Source organism: Puma concolor, chromosome A2 (assembly GCF_028749965.1).
Source record: "Puma concolor isolate L17-30 chromosome A2, mPumCon1.1.hap2, whole genome shotgun sequence".
Taxonomy (NCBI): Eukaryota; Metazoa; Chordata; class Mammalia; order Carnivora; family Felidae; genus Puma; species Puma concolor.
Window position 1 is genome coordinate 159,595,620 of NC_141668.1, and position 13,647 is coordinate 159,609,266.

A 13,647-nucleotide genomic window follows, 5' to 3' on the forward strand; every position below is an offset into this window, starting at 1 on the left:
CTGTAGCTCTGTCTCTTTCATGCCCTCTGATCTGGAGGCATCTCCGTCTGTCTCTGTCTCGTGGGCATATGGGCATTTTGAAGAGCGCAGGCCAGCAGTTTGTAGAGTGTCCCTCAGCTCAGGGATATCTGCTGTTTCCTCATGATGGTCCAGGTCGTGCCTATACGTGGGGCAGGACCCCACCACGGGGATGGCTTCTTTTCCTTGGGGTACGTGCCACTGACAGGACCTGGGATGTCTTCTCCCTTGTTGTTGACATGGTATGAACCTGGATTGCAGTCAGAGCGGAGGCCGGGGTTTCTCCCTGCAGGGTTATTCTCCTCCTCTGTGTTCAGTCTCTCGTGGGAGACACATGGAGACTGGATGCCCCAGTCTCCTCCACTCTCACCCGCTAGTTCTCAAGGCCTCCCAGGAGTCTCACAGGATTCAGTGAGGATTGTGGTGGTTGCCAGATGAGTTGGTAATTCTGGCACTTCCTGCACATTTCCCAGTGAGCCTTCTACTGTGAGGAATTTGTGTCCGAGTGGACTCATGGCTGTGCCCTTTGTTCCATGTTTGTAATCTTTTTTTTTTTTTTAAACATTTATTTATTGTTGAGAGGCAGAGAGAAACAGGCAGGGGAGGGGCAGAGATAGAGAGAGGGAGACACAGAATCTGACGCAGGCTCCAGGCTCTGAGTTGTCAGCACAGAACCCGACGTGGGGCTCGAACCCCCGAACTGTTGAGATCATGACCTGAGCCAAAGTCAGACGCTTAACTGACTGAGCCCCCCGGGCGCCCCCGCCATGTTTGTAATCTTTTAGTGGCATGATTTCTTTTGCCCATTTGGAGTTGCTCCCAGCTGGCTCCTTTGGTCACATCCCATTATTCTCTGAGCACTTGCTTCCTCTTGGCACGGTGGGACGCTCCTCGCTCCTCCTGTGTGTTTCCTGCCTCAGCCCGAGTTCTCCAGGGAGCCCCGGTTCCATGTAGTGGAGAATGGTGTTAGAAACTACCATGTAGGCTCTGGGGTGCTCAGGGCCCCCGGGGTGCCAACTGCTTTCAGGCCCTCTCAGTAGACAGAGCTGGGAAGTAGGTATACGTGTAGGTGCGCCCAGCAGGTGCCCCAAGACACCGCCATCTGCATTCAGGTCTGCTTATGCCTATGTGAGAGCCCCGGCACTCCACCCCTTCTCCTGTTAGTGGCAGTGGCTTGTCTCTGTGTTGATTAGGGCTCTTGTGCCCTGTAGACTGCCTTCCCAGGCGGGTGCTCTCCCTCCACGCCCCTGCACCTTCCCACCCTGCTCTTCAGCTGCCCCAGCAACCGGACTGACATCCTCACATGCCAGCCCTCCTCACCCCGGGCCTGTGTCTTTCTGTCCCTCCTCTTCTTCCTCCCTTCCCTCCACCTCACACCTTTGACCTTTCTCTCCCATTCAGGGAATTTATTCACTCACCTTGTTCCCTTAAATCTCAAAGTAGAATAAAGTAGCCTCTTGTAGTTAAGGATGGTGTTTTAATAAATAGCAGTTAAGTTCAACTAAGCCAAAAAAAAAAACAAAAACAAAACCCAACTGTGACTTACCTGGGAATTCCCTAGTATCCCTAAGATTCATCTTCCATTCTAGAAATCATAAACCTCCTTAAAATGTGATTTACCACATACACACAAATTGAGGTTTATTATTTCCTTACTGTAATATGTGTGTAAAGCCTTTGAGGATTTTATTTATTTTTTTTAATTTTTTTTTTAACGTTTATTTATTTTTGAGACAGAGAGGGACAGAGCATGAACGGGGGAGGGGCAGAGAGAGAGGGAGACACAGAACCGGAAGCAGGCTCCAGGCTCTGAGCCATCAGCCCAGAGCCCGACGCGGGGCTCGAAGTCCCGGACCGCGAGATCGTGACCTGAGCTGAAGTCGGCCGCTTAACCGACTGAGCCACCCAGGCGCCCCGAGGATTTTAAACTTAGATTCCATTGCAGCCATTTCCCAGGGAGGTTAGAAGTTTCTCCAGCAGCGCCCTCTGATCCCTTACCCTCACCAGCACTGGTTGGGTCTTTCCCCACCTCCCCCCGTCATCTCTGCTTTGCCTTTTTCACTTTGAGCATTTTCCGTGTGTCTCCATCATCCTGTTCTTTTTACTGGCAGTGCATTATTCTTATTTTTTTTTATTGTAAAACGTATATAATGTGAAATTTACCATCGTAACCATTTTTAGGTGTGTGATTCAGTGCCATTAATAATTTTACACAGCTATGCAGCCATCACCAGCACCCATTTCGGGGACCCTTCATCCTGCACACCTGAAACTCTGTCCCCAGCGAACACTAGCTTCCCCTTCCCTAGTCCCTTATTACTTATTTTTTATATTTCTTCTGGCCACACTGACTTGAGGTATTTGTATCATTTAACTGCTCTTGGGGTGATGCCCAGGAATGGGATAATTGGCCCAGAGTGAGCCCGCACGCGTGCCCCTCCCCTCACGGCCTCAGGAGCCCTGGGTTTCCATTTTTGTTTTGTTTTTGTTATTTCCCATCATTTCAGTCAGGATTTATGTTATTCTATAAATGGGTCTTATAATTGTGTCATTTGGGGTTTTTTTCATCACTAGCTGGGTTTAACATTTTGTAGCACTTTTTAAAAATTTCTTTTGAAATTTTAAAAATTTTATTTTAGATAATGTGTGTGAGTGGAGAAGAATCGGAGGGGGGGGATTTGGGGGAGGGGGGGAGAGAGAGAGAGAGAGAGTCTTAAAATTTTTTTTTTTTCAACGTTTATTTATTTTTGGGACAGAGAGAGACAGAGCATGAACGGGGGAGGGGCAGAGAGAGAGGGAGACACAGAATCGGAAACAGGCTCCAGGCTCTGAGCCATCAGCCCAGAGCCTGACGCGGGGCTCGAACTCACGGACCGCGAGATCATGACCTGGCTGAAGTCGGACGCCCAACCGACTGCGCCACCCAGGCGCCCCGAGAGAGAGTCTTAAACAGGGGTTCTGTCCCACGACTCTGAGATCATGACCTGAGCCCATACCAAGAATTGGACGCCTAACTGACTGTGCCATCCAGGTGCCCCTTTGTAGTGTTTTTAAGTGACGATAAATTTTACCTATGTTAGTGATCTGGTCTGTATTGCAAATAACAAGGGATCTTTTTAAGGGAGAAGGGCTGTGATTTTGGTTTGGTTTTATTACACTTTAAAACGGGATTAAATCTTTGTTTTAGAGAAAGTTTCTTTTCTCTGCCCGCCTGAAACAGGCGTATACACATCGCAGTGTGTCTTTAGACTTCCAAATTCCAGTACTGTGGGAGTCCTCAGCCCTGGAGCTGGTGGCCCTCCTGTGTGGTGAAGGGACATGTGTGGAGTCTGGCATGATTGAACTCTTCTTGTGCTCATGTGGGTCTTGTGTGATTACACACCTCTTGGAAAAATTACGCATTGGAAGATACCTCATCAGAAAAGTTTTATTTTTCACTCTGTTCAGCTTGGAAGTGACCTCAAAAAGAGCAGCCCATGTCACATCACTGCAGCCCTGGAAAGAGCAGGCCTGCGCCTGGCCACCTGAACGTAATTCTCTTGCATTCACAGGCGATGCATTTGGTGTACCGAGCCCTCGAGAAGGAGCCTGTGCCCTCTGTCCTGCCCCCCTCCCTCATCCCACCTTCCAAGAGAAAGAAGACTGTGTTCCCAGGAGCTGTGCCTGTCCTGCCCGCCAGCCCCCCGCCGAAAGACAGCCTCCGCTCCACCCCTTCCCACGGCAGCGTCAGCAGCCTGAACAGCACGGGAAGCTTGTCCCCCAAGCACAGTCTCAAGCAAACACAGGTACAATGTCTGCTTCTCAGGGTAGCCATTTGCACGTATAGAGTCCCAGCAAGATGCACCTTGCAAGCAAGTAACTTGTGACCCCCAAAAGGTAACATTTGTGATTATGTTTTTAACTGTCATACCTTTTTTATTTTTTAATTTTTTTTTTTTTATTTTGGAGAGAGTGTGCACGAGGCAGGGAGAGGGAGAGAAAGAGAATCTTAAGCAGGCTCCATGCTCAGCACCGAGATCCCACAACCCTGAGATCATGAGCTGAGCTGAAATCAAGAGCCAGACACTCAAACTACTGAGCCACCCAGGCGCCCTTGGGATTACGTTTTTTAAAACAATGTTTATGATTGGTACGTTAGTCTGTTTGAGTGTAATGGAGTCCCATAGGATAGGTGACCATGACAGATATCTACTTCTCACAGAAAATCTGGAGGCTGGGAAGTCCCAAGATCCAGGCACCGGCAGATTCGGTGTCTGATGAAAGTCCAGCTCCGGGTTCACAGATGGAATTTTCTTGCTGTGTCTTCACATGGTGGAAAGGGCGAGGGAGCTCTCTAGGGTCCTTTTTATAAAGGCCGTGATCTCATTCATGGGGCTCCACCGTCATGATCTAATCATCATTCAAAGGCTCTACCTCATAATACCTTCTCATTGGGGGTAGGGTTTTAACACATGAGTTCTGGGGAGGGGTTGGGGCCCAAACATTCAGTCCGTTGCAACGGGGATGCAGAATTAAGTTTCTCATTCATTTGCACACAAATACCGCCCTTCCTCAGATACCCTCAGCTGGCTCCCACTTCTGGGCTCTCTCCTCGTGTCTCTGTCCCCCTTGCCTCAGGTAGCTCCTCTGCTGGGCGGTGTGTTCCCAGATCACACCCCAGCCCTTTGCTTCCTGAGGCTTCTGCTCATGGGGCACCTTATCGGGGGGCCCTGGCGTGACCACAGCCAGCGTGCCCCGGGCTCTGTCCACGCTGCGTTGTAGATTTCCCACGCCTGGCTTGGTGTGTAGTTAATTGTGTATCCTCGGTCTCCTCCCTGCCCCACCCCCACCCCACCTTAGCTTCATGAGAACAGTTAGTCCTTGGTTAGAATCTCAGTGTCGGAACAGTCTCAGGTGCTTGGATGCTCAGTGAGGCTGTTGAACAACCAGCTAGCAGCGGAGGCATCTGTCTCGTCAGGAGGACAGCATGGGGGCTCTGAGTCCCAGCGGGCAGCATCTTGTGTGTGAGAAAGACACATCTTGTTCTGGCAAACGCAGCACACCATCGAGGGCTCTTTTATAAAGAGGCACCTTTGAGATGATCTAAAACATGGAAGAACGTGGCCGTGAGTACATCCTGAGTCATGCCTTGCTCTCTGCCTCACTTGTGGCTTCGAAGGCGGAGCAGTGAAGGTGACACGAAGAGGGCCAGCCAGCGCCGCCACGCAAGTTCAGATACGAACGATAAAAGTAGAAATGTGTTGTGTTGGTCTCGGCCTGTCAGTCAGTGGCGCTGTCGGCCAGGAGCGCCCGTGGCACCCACTCGGGCTCCCGTGACTTGGGGCGAGCCCCCACGGACGCTTCTGGCCTGGAGGAGGTGTCTTTGTGGTTCTTGGTAGGATTGCAGAGTGCACCTACATTTCGCAACAACCATCCGGAAAATTTGAAGAAAGACGATTCATTGCTCACAGGTCCTGCAGAGTGCGTGTCACCCCCAGGGCCACCACAGCAAGGTTGTGGGTAGAGAGAGAGTGAGCTCGGGCACGGGACTCTGCCTCTTTCTGGGTCGAGGGTGGGGGCCTAGGGTTTCTCAGGCTCGCTCTTCATTGGTGAATTTAAAACATAAGAGTGGGAATGAAAGCAGGGGAAGGGAAAAGCAGGGTCACTCAGGCGGCCAGTTGTCTAGGTCACCCAGAGCTTTTTAGTGGGGACCGTCATGGGCTGGCCTGGCGCTTCCTAGTTGTGTGGCTGGCAGTGTGTTTATATGAGGTGGATAGTTTTGAAATGGGTGCCTCAGCAATCAAAAGCTTAATGACAGGCACTTAAATTACAATAAAAAAAACCCCAAATTGTCAGGCACTGAACGCTACAGAAATAGACGATCAGACAGTGATTCCTCTTGCACGTGACATCATTCTAAAATTAAGCATTCTGGGGGCGCCTGGGTGGCGCAGTCGGTTAAGCCTCCGACTTCAGCCAGGTCACGATCTCGCGGTCCGTGAGTTCGAGCCCCGCGTCAGGCTCTGGGCTGATGGCTCGGAGCCTGGAGCCTGTTTCCGATGCTGTGTCTCCCTCTCTCTCTGCCCCTCCCCCGTTCAAGCTCTGTTTCTCTCTGTCCCAAAAGTAAATAAAAAACGTTGAAAAAAAAAAAATAAAAAAAAAAAAAAAAAAAAAAAAAAAAAAAAAAAAAAAAAAAATAAAATAAAATTAAGCATTCTGCCTGGTCGTGGTTGGGCAGGTGCGGTTAGTGGCTCATTTTCCAGGAGCTTGCTGCACCGAAGAGTAAGGGTCCCATCAGGGAGGGCCGAGGTGGTTTGGTCGGTTGGGGGTTGGGGGGTTCATACGTTCCCTGTCATTGCTACGGCCGTGTGGAGAGGCACAGGTGATGGGGCTTCCCCTCTGGTTGGTGAGTCTCACATGGCTGTCGGTCAACAAGCCCAGCATCCAGATGGTCCAGTGTGGGCACCTTCAGCTCGGCAAACCACCAGCCATGCCCAGCACTTTGTGGACATGCGCAGTGACCGTGGGAGTAGCCTCTGCCCTCCTTGGGGAGATAGACGATAAGCATAACCATAAACTAAGGAAGGTCAGATAGCTATGAGAAGCAGAACAGGGCCCAGCCTGGAAGCACTGAGGTGCTCCTGTAGGTGGGGTCAACTGGACGGTCACTGATGAGGTGACCTGAGCTGATCCCTGAATGACAAAAAGCCGTCGGAGGACTAGCATATGCCAAGGCTCTCAAGTGGGAACCTGTAGAAACAGGAAGAAGGATGGGGGTGGAGTTAAAGCAAGGGCTGAGGCTGGTAACTTGGACCCGCGTGAGCTAGTGTTTTCTAAGACAACCTAGCGCCTTGTGTCTGCAAAATTCTTGCCAAGAGTTCTTATTAATTACCGTAGGTTAGGTTAGTGGTAATAGGTTTTACTGACAAGGAAGCAGGTGGGGCCAAAGTTGCTGACAGGTGCAGACTGACTAGCCTTGTAACCCAGATCCATGGTGATCTGGTGACTCTCCCCGGATCCTGGGAGCGTGCTGCTGATTACCACTAGACCTATTTTACCAGGGGCCACTGTCAGGGTGGGGGAGGGAAGAAGACGTATGTCCCCTTCCCTAAGGATGAGGGTGCTGGTGGAATCACAGACATGAGATCGAGCAGTTCTGGGGACCTGCAGTCACCATGCTGTCCCCTCCTCTGCTTCTCTCACCTCCAGACTAATGCCACCAGGTCTTGTCCTCCCAGCCGGCTACGGGGTGTAGGTACTTCCAGCCAGCAGGGTCTGTTCCCCTTTACTGGGGCCTGTGGCTGCCAGACCAGCCCCTTCTGGGAGACCCAGCTCTGAGGAAAAGGCTGGGCATTGGAGTCTGGCCACCGACCTGCTCTGAGATCTCAGAAATCAGGCAGCAAGCCATTTTGTTTGCACACCGAACGTCAGGACTTTTGTCATCCCAGAGTGGTGACCTCTTGGGACCTGCGGAGCACAGAAACCGTTGTCCCCCTCAGCTCAGCCTGTCTGATCCACTGTTACTTCCTCTCTGGGTTGCTTGGCGTCTGAGGTTTAGCTTGCTCCAGACACTGGATGTGAAGGCGGCAAACTTCTTCGCTAGAGATCCTTTACGTGTGTCTTTATGCCTCCCCTGGGGTGGCTTACAAAATTCATATAATGGGACGCGTAAAACGCAGGTCTCTGAACTCTTGCTGCCTGAGCCCTTGCTGTTTGAATTTGGCCCATGGATTCTGATAAATCCGTGGCAGACTAAATCATTCTACTCCCTATCCGAAATCCTGGACCGAAATGATACGGGTAATGTGGTGTCCCTTGCTTCCCACCCTTGCTTTCTGGATTCCCGGTGCTTGGGTCAGGATCCCACTGGATTTGGATAACAAGGGAGACCTGTTCAGAAAAAGCAGATAAGGAGGAACATCTCTATAAAAACGGATAGAGGCACTGTGGAACTTGGTTCGGAGAGCACACCAAAGGTCAGAGGTGATGCGTCTGGAATTAACGGTGGGAGGGGCCCTGGTGCCTCTGGATTAGGAGGTGCCCGGGCCCCGGTGAACCCTCAGTGGCATTTGCCTTCCTCACATAGACTTGAGCAGGCGGTGTGAGGGGTCGCGCGTGCAGTGGGTGGCCAAGCCCCATGACTGCAGACGTGATGCTACGCTGGGCTCTCAGATACTCAGCTCTGTCCGCCTGTGAGGGCCCTTGGGGGTGGTGGGGCTTTGCGGGTGGACGGCATGCTCGTCGGGGGCCCGGGCTCCTCAGCCAGCGCTAGGGGGCCCTGAGCGCCTGCCTGTCTAGCAGATGCCATTTTCACACGGGCAGACGTGTTCACTGCCCATCGGTGCCAGGTGGGACACCTCACGGGGGGGATCGCCATGTCATGGGGACAAAGGTTGGAGTACAGAATCCTCAACTGTGGACATTGAGAATACTTCTGGCAGCTGCAGAGAAGTGTTTGCAGGCAGAAAACGAGAGGGCCAGGAAGGGCTGGTTGGTTCTCAGGAGGCCGTCCTTCTAGCGTGGACTGTCAGCAGGGTCTTGCCTGGCGCACTTGAAGTCCCCTCCTGGAAGGAGGTCATTGGCTTCCCTTCAAGTCCCTTTGGACCTGCTGGGTCTCTACCTCCCTCTGAATACAAGGAGAAGGGGGCTGTGCGATGGGGTGGGAGAGGTGCACGTTGGCCACCAGGCGAGACTGACCGAGTTGGTGTGCACTGCTCTCTGCCTCAGTTTCCCTGTTTAGAGAGCGGGGCTCCGGTCTGCCCTCTCGTTTCGTGGTGCTGCCCAAATGCACAGAGAGCATCCATCAGGAGCATGTGAAAGCCCTTTAATAGCGTGTGTTTATGGTTTATAGTCTAGAAGCTCTAGACTAATGGTTTTGAAACCCCTTTCAGCCAACGGTGAGCTGGGTGGTGCCGGTTGCAGACAAGATGCGATTTGACGAGATATTCCTGAAGACCGACCTGGACCTGGATGGCTACGTGAGTGGCCAGGAGGTGAAGGAGATCTTCATGCACTCGGGCCTCACCCAGAACCTTCTAGCACACATATGGTAAGGATGGGTAGCTGGACGTCTGCTCCCTCTGGGCCTCCCGTGTGGAGGTGATGGCCACGGGTGGCTCCGAGGGGCCCCGAGGAAACAAGCTTTGTGCTAAAGGAAGGGCGGGTGACCTTCAGGGCCTGGGGGTCAGGGCCTCCACCTCTGCCTGTCACTTAATCCTCAGCAGGCTGATCGGGGTGCCGAGTGAGGTACGAGTGTGAAGGTCCTTCCCCCGTATCCTGGGCATGTCAGCTTACTGCCTGTTTAGTCCCTCTGGAAAGCTGTGGGGCGATTTGCTTGAGTGTCTGGGGCGAGTTCTTGCTGGTTCTAGCAGGAAGCCCCGCCTTTGCCACAGCTAGTCAGGGTGCAGACGCATGGCCCTGCCCCTCTGGGGCGAGTGTGTGGTATGTCTCCGGGGACTCTAGCAAAGCCACCCTGGGCAGCGGGGGCTGTGGCCGCCTTCCCTAGGAGGCCTGTGAAGGTCAGCGACTCCACTGCTGTCAGGGGGGTGAGTGGTCAACAGGACTCTGGTCCCCAGCCATGGGGACTGCCCCACCTTCACTTTCCTTCAGGGTGAACCAGAGCAGTCTTCCCAGTGCTGGGATGGCTCCTTTTGTAATTGGCCAGTGGTGAAAGTCACTTTCTAACTTTTGTCCTCAGGACTTAGGGGGCTTCACTTGGGAGTCACAGGGAGGCAATTTCTGTATAATTCTGGAGAAGCGAACCTCTCCAAGCAAGAGCAGTGGCATTTTATTTTATTTTATTTTATTTTATTTTATTTTATTTTATTTATTTTATTTTATTTTATTTTATTTTTCTTTTAATTAATTTTTTTTTAACGTTTATTTATTTTTGAGACAGAGAGAGACAGAGCATGAACGGGGGAGGGGCAGAGAGAGGGAGACACAGAATCAGAAACAGGCTCCAGGCTCCGAGCTGTCAGCCCAGAGCCCGACGCGGGGCTTGAACTCACGGACCGCGAGATCTTGCCCTGAGCCGAAGTTGGCTCTTAACCGACTGAGCCACCCAGGCGCCCTATTTTATTTTTTTAATAGAATTTATTGTCGAGTTAATTCACGTACAGTGTATACACTGTGCTCTTGATTTTGGGGGTAGATTCCCATGATTCAACACCCAGTGCTCATCCCAACAAGTGCCCTCCTCGATGCCCATCACCCATTTTCCCCTCTCTTGTGCCCTCCCATCAACCCTCAGTTTGTTCTCTGTATTTAAGAATCTCTCATGGGTTTGCCTCCTTCTCTGTTTAAAACCGAACCATTTTGGGGCGCCTGGGTGGCACAGTCGGTTAAGCGTCCGACTTCAGCCAGGTCACGATCTCACGGTCCGGGAGTTCGAGCCCCGCGTCGGGCTCTGGGCTGATGGCTCAGAGCCTGGAGCCTGTTTCCGATTCTGTGTCTCCCTCTCTCTCTGCCCCTCCCCCGTTCATGCTCTGTCTCTCTCTGTCCCAAAAATAAATAAACGTTGAAAAAAAAAAAAAAAATTAAAAAAAAAAAAAAAAACCGAACCATTTTTTCCCCTTCCCTTCCCCCATGATCCTCCATTCCACTAACGAGTGAGAACAGATAATGCCTGTCTTTCTCTGACTGACTTATTTCATTCAGCATAATACCCTCCAGTTCCATCCACGTTGCTGCAAATGGCCAGATTTCATTCTTTCTCACTGCCAAGTAGTATTCCATTGTATATATAAACCACATCTTTTTTATCCATTCATCAGTTGATGGACATTTGGGCTCTTTCCATGATTTGGCTATTGTTGATAGCGCTGCTATAAACGTTGGGGTAATGTGCCCCTATGAATCAGCACTCCTGGATCCTTTGGATAAGCGCCTAGTAGAAGAGCAGTGACAGCACGTTACTCAGTAGCTTGTGGAAATAGCTGCCCTTGGCAAGAATTCATAGATGTCCACGTTGTGACGGGAGGCCCCGACCTGAGAGAACAGGCTCTCCCTTCACAAGTGTGTGACACCCAGAGTCAGTCGCCAAAACAGCTAGTGGAGGCCGACTGCTTCCGACAGGTCAGGGGCAGTCATTCTTGGCCCCTTCAGATCCGGTGTCCCCTTTTAGAAACCGATACAATGCGTGTGCCCTTTATCACCCTGAAGCGAACGTGCATGTGATTCAGAGGTAGCGATGCGGCGCCCCAATCGTAGTATAGGGACGGTCCCTCCGCCTGCCAGTGACGCCACAACGTGGAAGCAACACGGTGAAATCACGAATAGGCTCGGATTAAAAGAGGGAACGCGTAAGGAGCAGAGGGGAAAGACAGAACGAGCAAGCTCTGGAATGACCGCTGGGAGAGTAAAAGGCCAGTCTGGATTTGTCTGCGGGGGGCAGGGGGAGCGCAGATAGCACGCCCAGAGGGACGGCAGGGAGGAAACAAGGACGGAGCCAGAACGCGCGTGTAGGCCTCCCCGGCTGGTGGCTGGCCGAGCACCCCGCCTGCAGGCCTCGGAGCCCACACTCCCTCAGAGACCGGGAGCAGGAGAGGGCTGGAGAGAAGAGGCCTCAGTCCAGGAGCAGCCGTGGGCGAGGCGAGGCGAGGCGGCAGGACCGACGCTTACAGGCAGAATCCTCACACCTCGCCCTCAAACTGCGACAAAAATGAAGACGTTTGTAAACCAGCATGTCAGCGATATTCAGTGGGGTCTCCGTGCTCCCCGTGGCCCTGTGCGTTGGTGTTTGGGCCCGAGTCTGTTCACCACGCCCAGCTCCTTGGCTACGAGTTAGAGAGGTGTCACGAGGTCACGACTGCAGTGGGAAGTGAGACCGCCTGCGCAGTGGCCAGGGTGAGACCGTTTTGCAGATGCGGAGGCCTTGCCCTACTGTGTGAGGCTTACCTTCCCGTAAAGGCCAGCTCCTCCGTTACCGGGCTGGTTGTGAAGCTTCTCCCCCACCCCGGCTCCGCGGGAGCTCCACGTGCCGCCCGTCTACCAGGATGCCCAAAGGCCACGTGAGCGGGGCCCCTTAGCAGCGAGGAGCCGTCCGGTGCAGCACGGCCGCAGGTGGCCGTCCAGGCACTAGCTCCTCGTGACGACGACCCAAAATGCTGCTGCTGTCATCCCCGTTGAAAACCAGCAGCTCAGGCTGCTCCGATAACCCAGGGCTGCGGGAACTTGCTGAAGATCCAAGGGTGCACGCTCGGGCCCAGCTTTCACTTCCACCAGAGCGGCTCCATACCGGACCCTCACTGTCTTCCGCACACATGCCATAAAGAGCCGGTTGCGTTTCTGGTAATTGTTGATGAGGCCTTCCCAAAGGCCCAGCACCTCGGACTGTGGGGTGGGGTTCGGTGGTTCTCCAGCCAGGTGGGGCCCCCCCTTCTTGTGCTGACGGCCCCTCCTTAACCAGCCGTAGGGCCGGATGCCTGGGTGGCCGGTGGCGGGACTGCGGTCCTCGAGAGGGATGTTCAACAGAAAAGGAGTCGCTGCTGTGCCCCGCTGTTTGTGGTGTCACTGTTCGTTTTTTAAATGGAGGGGTTCTGTGATTTGTACTTCCCAGGCGGGGCTGAATTCTTGTCTGATGTCTAATTAGCATCCCGCCTTCTCCCAGGGCCCTGGCTGATACGAGGCAAACGGGGAAGTTAAGTAAAGACCAATTCGCATTAGCTATGTACTTCATTCAGCAGAAGGTCAGTAAAGGCATCGACCCCCCTCAGGTCCTCTCACCGGACATGGTCCCACCCTCGGAGAGAGGCACTCCCATCCAGGTGAGTACCGCTGGCCACATCCCTGTCGTGCTCCTGTGGCTTCCCGCAGCCTGCCACCAGGTGGCGGCAGTGACCCATGTGAGCAGGCCAGTGCCCTGCTGTTGTAGCCTGCCTTCTCATGGCCCCGGCCTTCACCAGGGGCTGGGGGTGGGGCTGGGGGGTGTGTCTGGGCCACTGGGATAGTTTTCCAGCTGGGTTCTGGCACTTTTGCTACTTGCCCTAGTGAATTGGAGATCGTATCCCTCATACTAGCACCTGCTGGGTGGTGAGGTCAGCTTGTCAAAAAAAATTTTTTTTTAAAGTCTTATTTTTAAGTAATCTCTACATCCAGTGCGGGGCTTGAACTCACAGCCCTGAGATCAAGAGTCACAGGCTACATCGACTGAGGGAGGCAGGCAACCCTCAGCTTGTCAATTTTTTTTTTTTAATTTTTTAATGTTTGTTTATTTTTGAGATGGAGACAGCACGAGTGGGGGAGGGGCAGAGAAAGAGGGAGACACAGAATCCGAAACAGGCTCCAGGCTCCGAGCTGTCAGCACAGAGCCCGACGTGGGGCTCGAACCCACAAACCGTGAGATCATGACCTGAGCCGAAGTCGGACGCTTCACCGACGGAGCCACCCAGGCGCCCCATCAGCTTGTCAAGTTTTAACCCTGTGTCTGAATTTGGTTCCAGGATGGTTCAAGTTCTCTTGGATCAGGGGAATTCACTGGTGTGAAGGAACTTGATGATATCAGTCAAGAGATTGCCCAGTTACAGAGGTGTGTTAAAGCTCCTTCCCCTCGGAATCTGGCCCTTACACAGGCTCTATCCCAGCTTGTTACCACAAGTACCACAGGCTTGTGAGGCACACAGGTCGGCCGTCAACAAGTTCATGCAGCAG

General features: G+C 52.7%; 1 protein-coding gene across 14 annotated transcripts in view; it reads left to right on the plus strand.

The window, feature by feature from the left end:
- EPS15L1 (epidermal growth factor receptor pathway substrate 15 like 1) overlaps positions 1-13,647 on the plus strand; it is a 99,391-nt gene that overhangs the window by 37,462 nt on the left and 48,282 nt on the right. For all 14 annotated transcript variants that reach the window (XM_086698745.1, XM_086698747.1, XM_086698754.1 and 11 more), the window contains 4 exons: positions 3,570-3,803; positions 8,889-9,046; positions 12,608-12,764; positions 13,440-13,525. In XM_086698745.1, the coding sequence (XP_086554871.1) occupies positions 3,570-3,803; positions 8,889-9,046; positions 12,608-12,764; positions 13,440-13,525 (635 nt within the window). The remainder of the gene's footprint in view (positions 1-3,569; positions 3,804-8,888; positions 9,047-12,607; positions 12,765-13,439; positions 13,526-13,647) is intronic.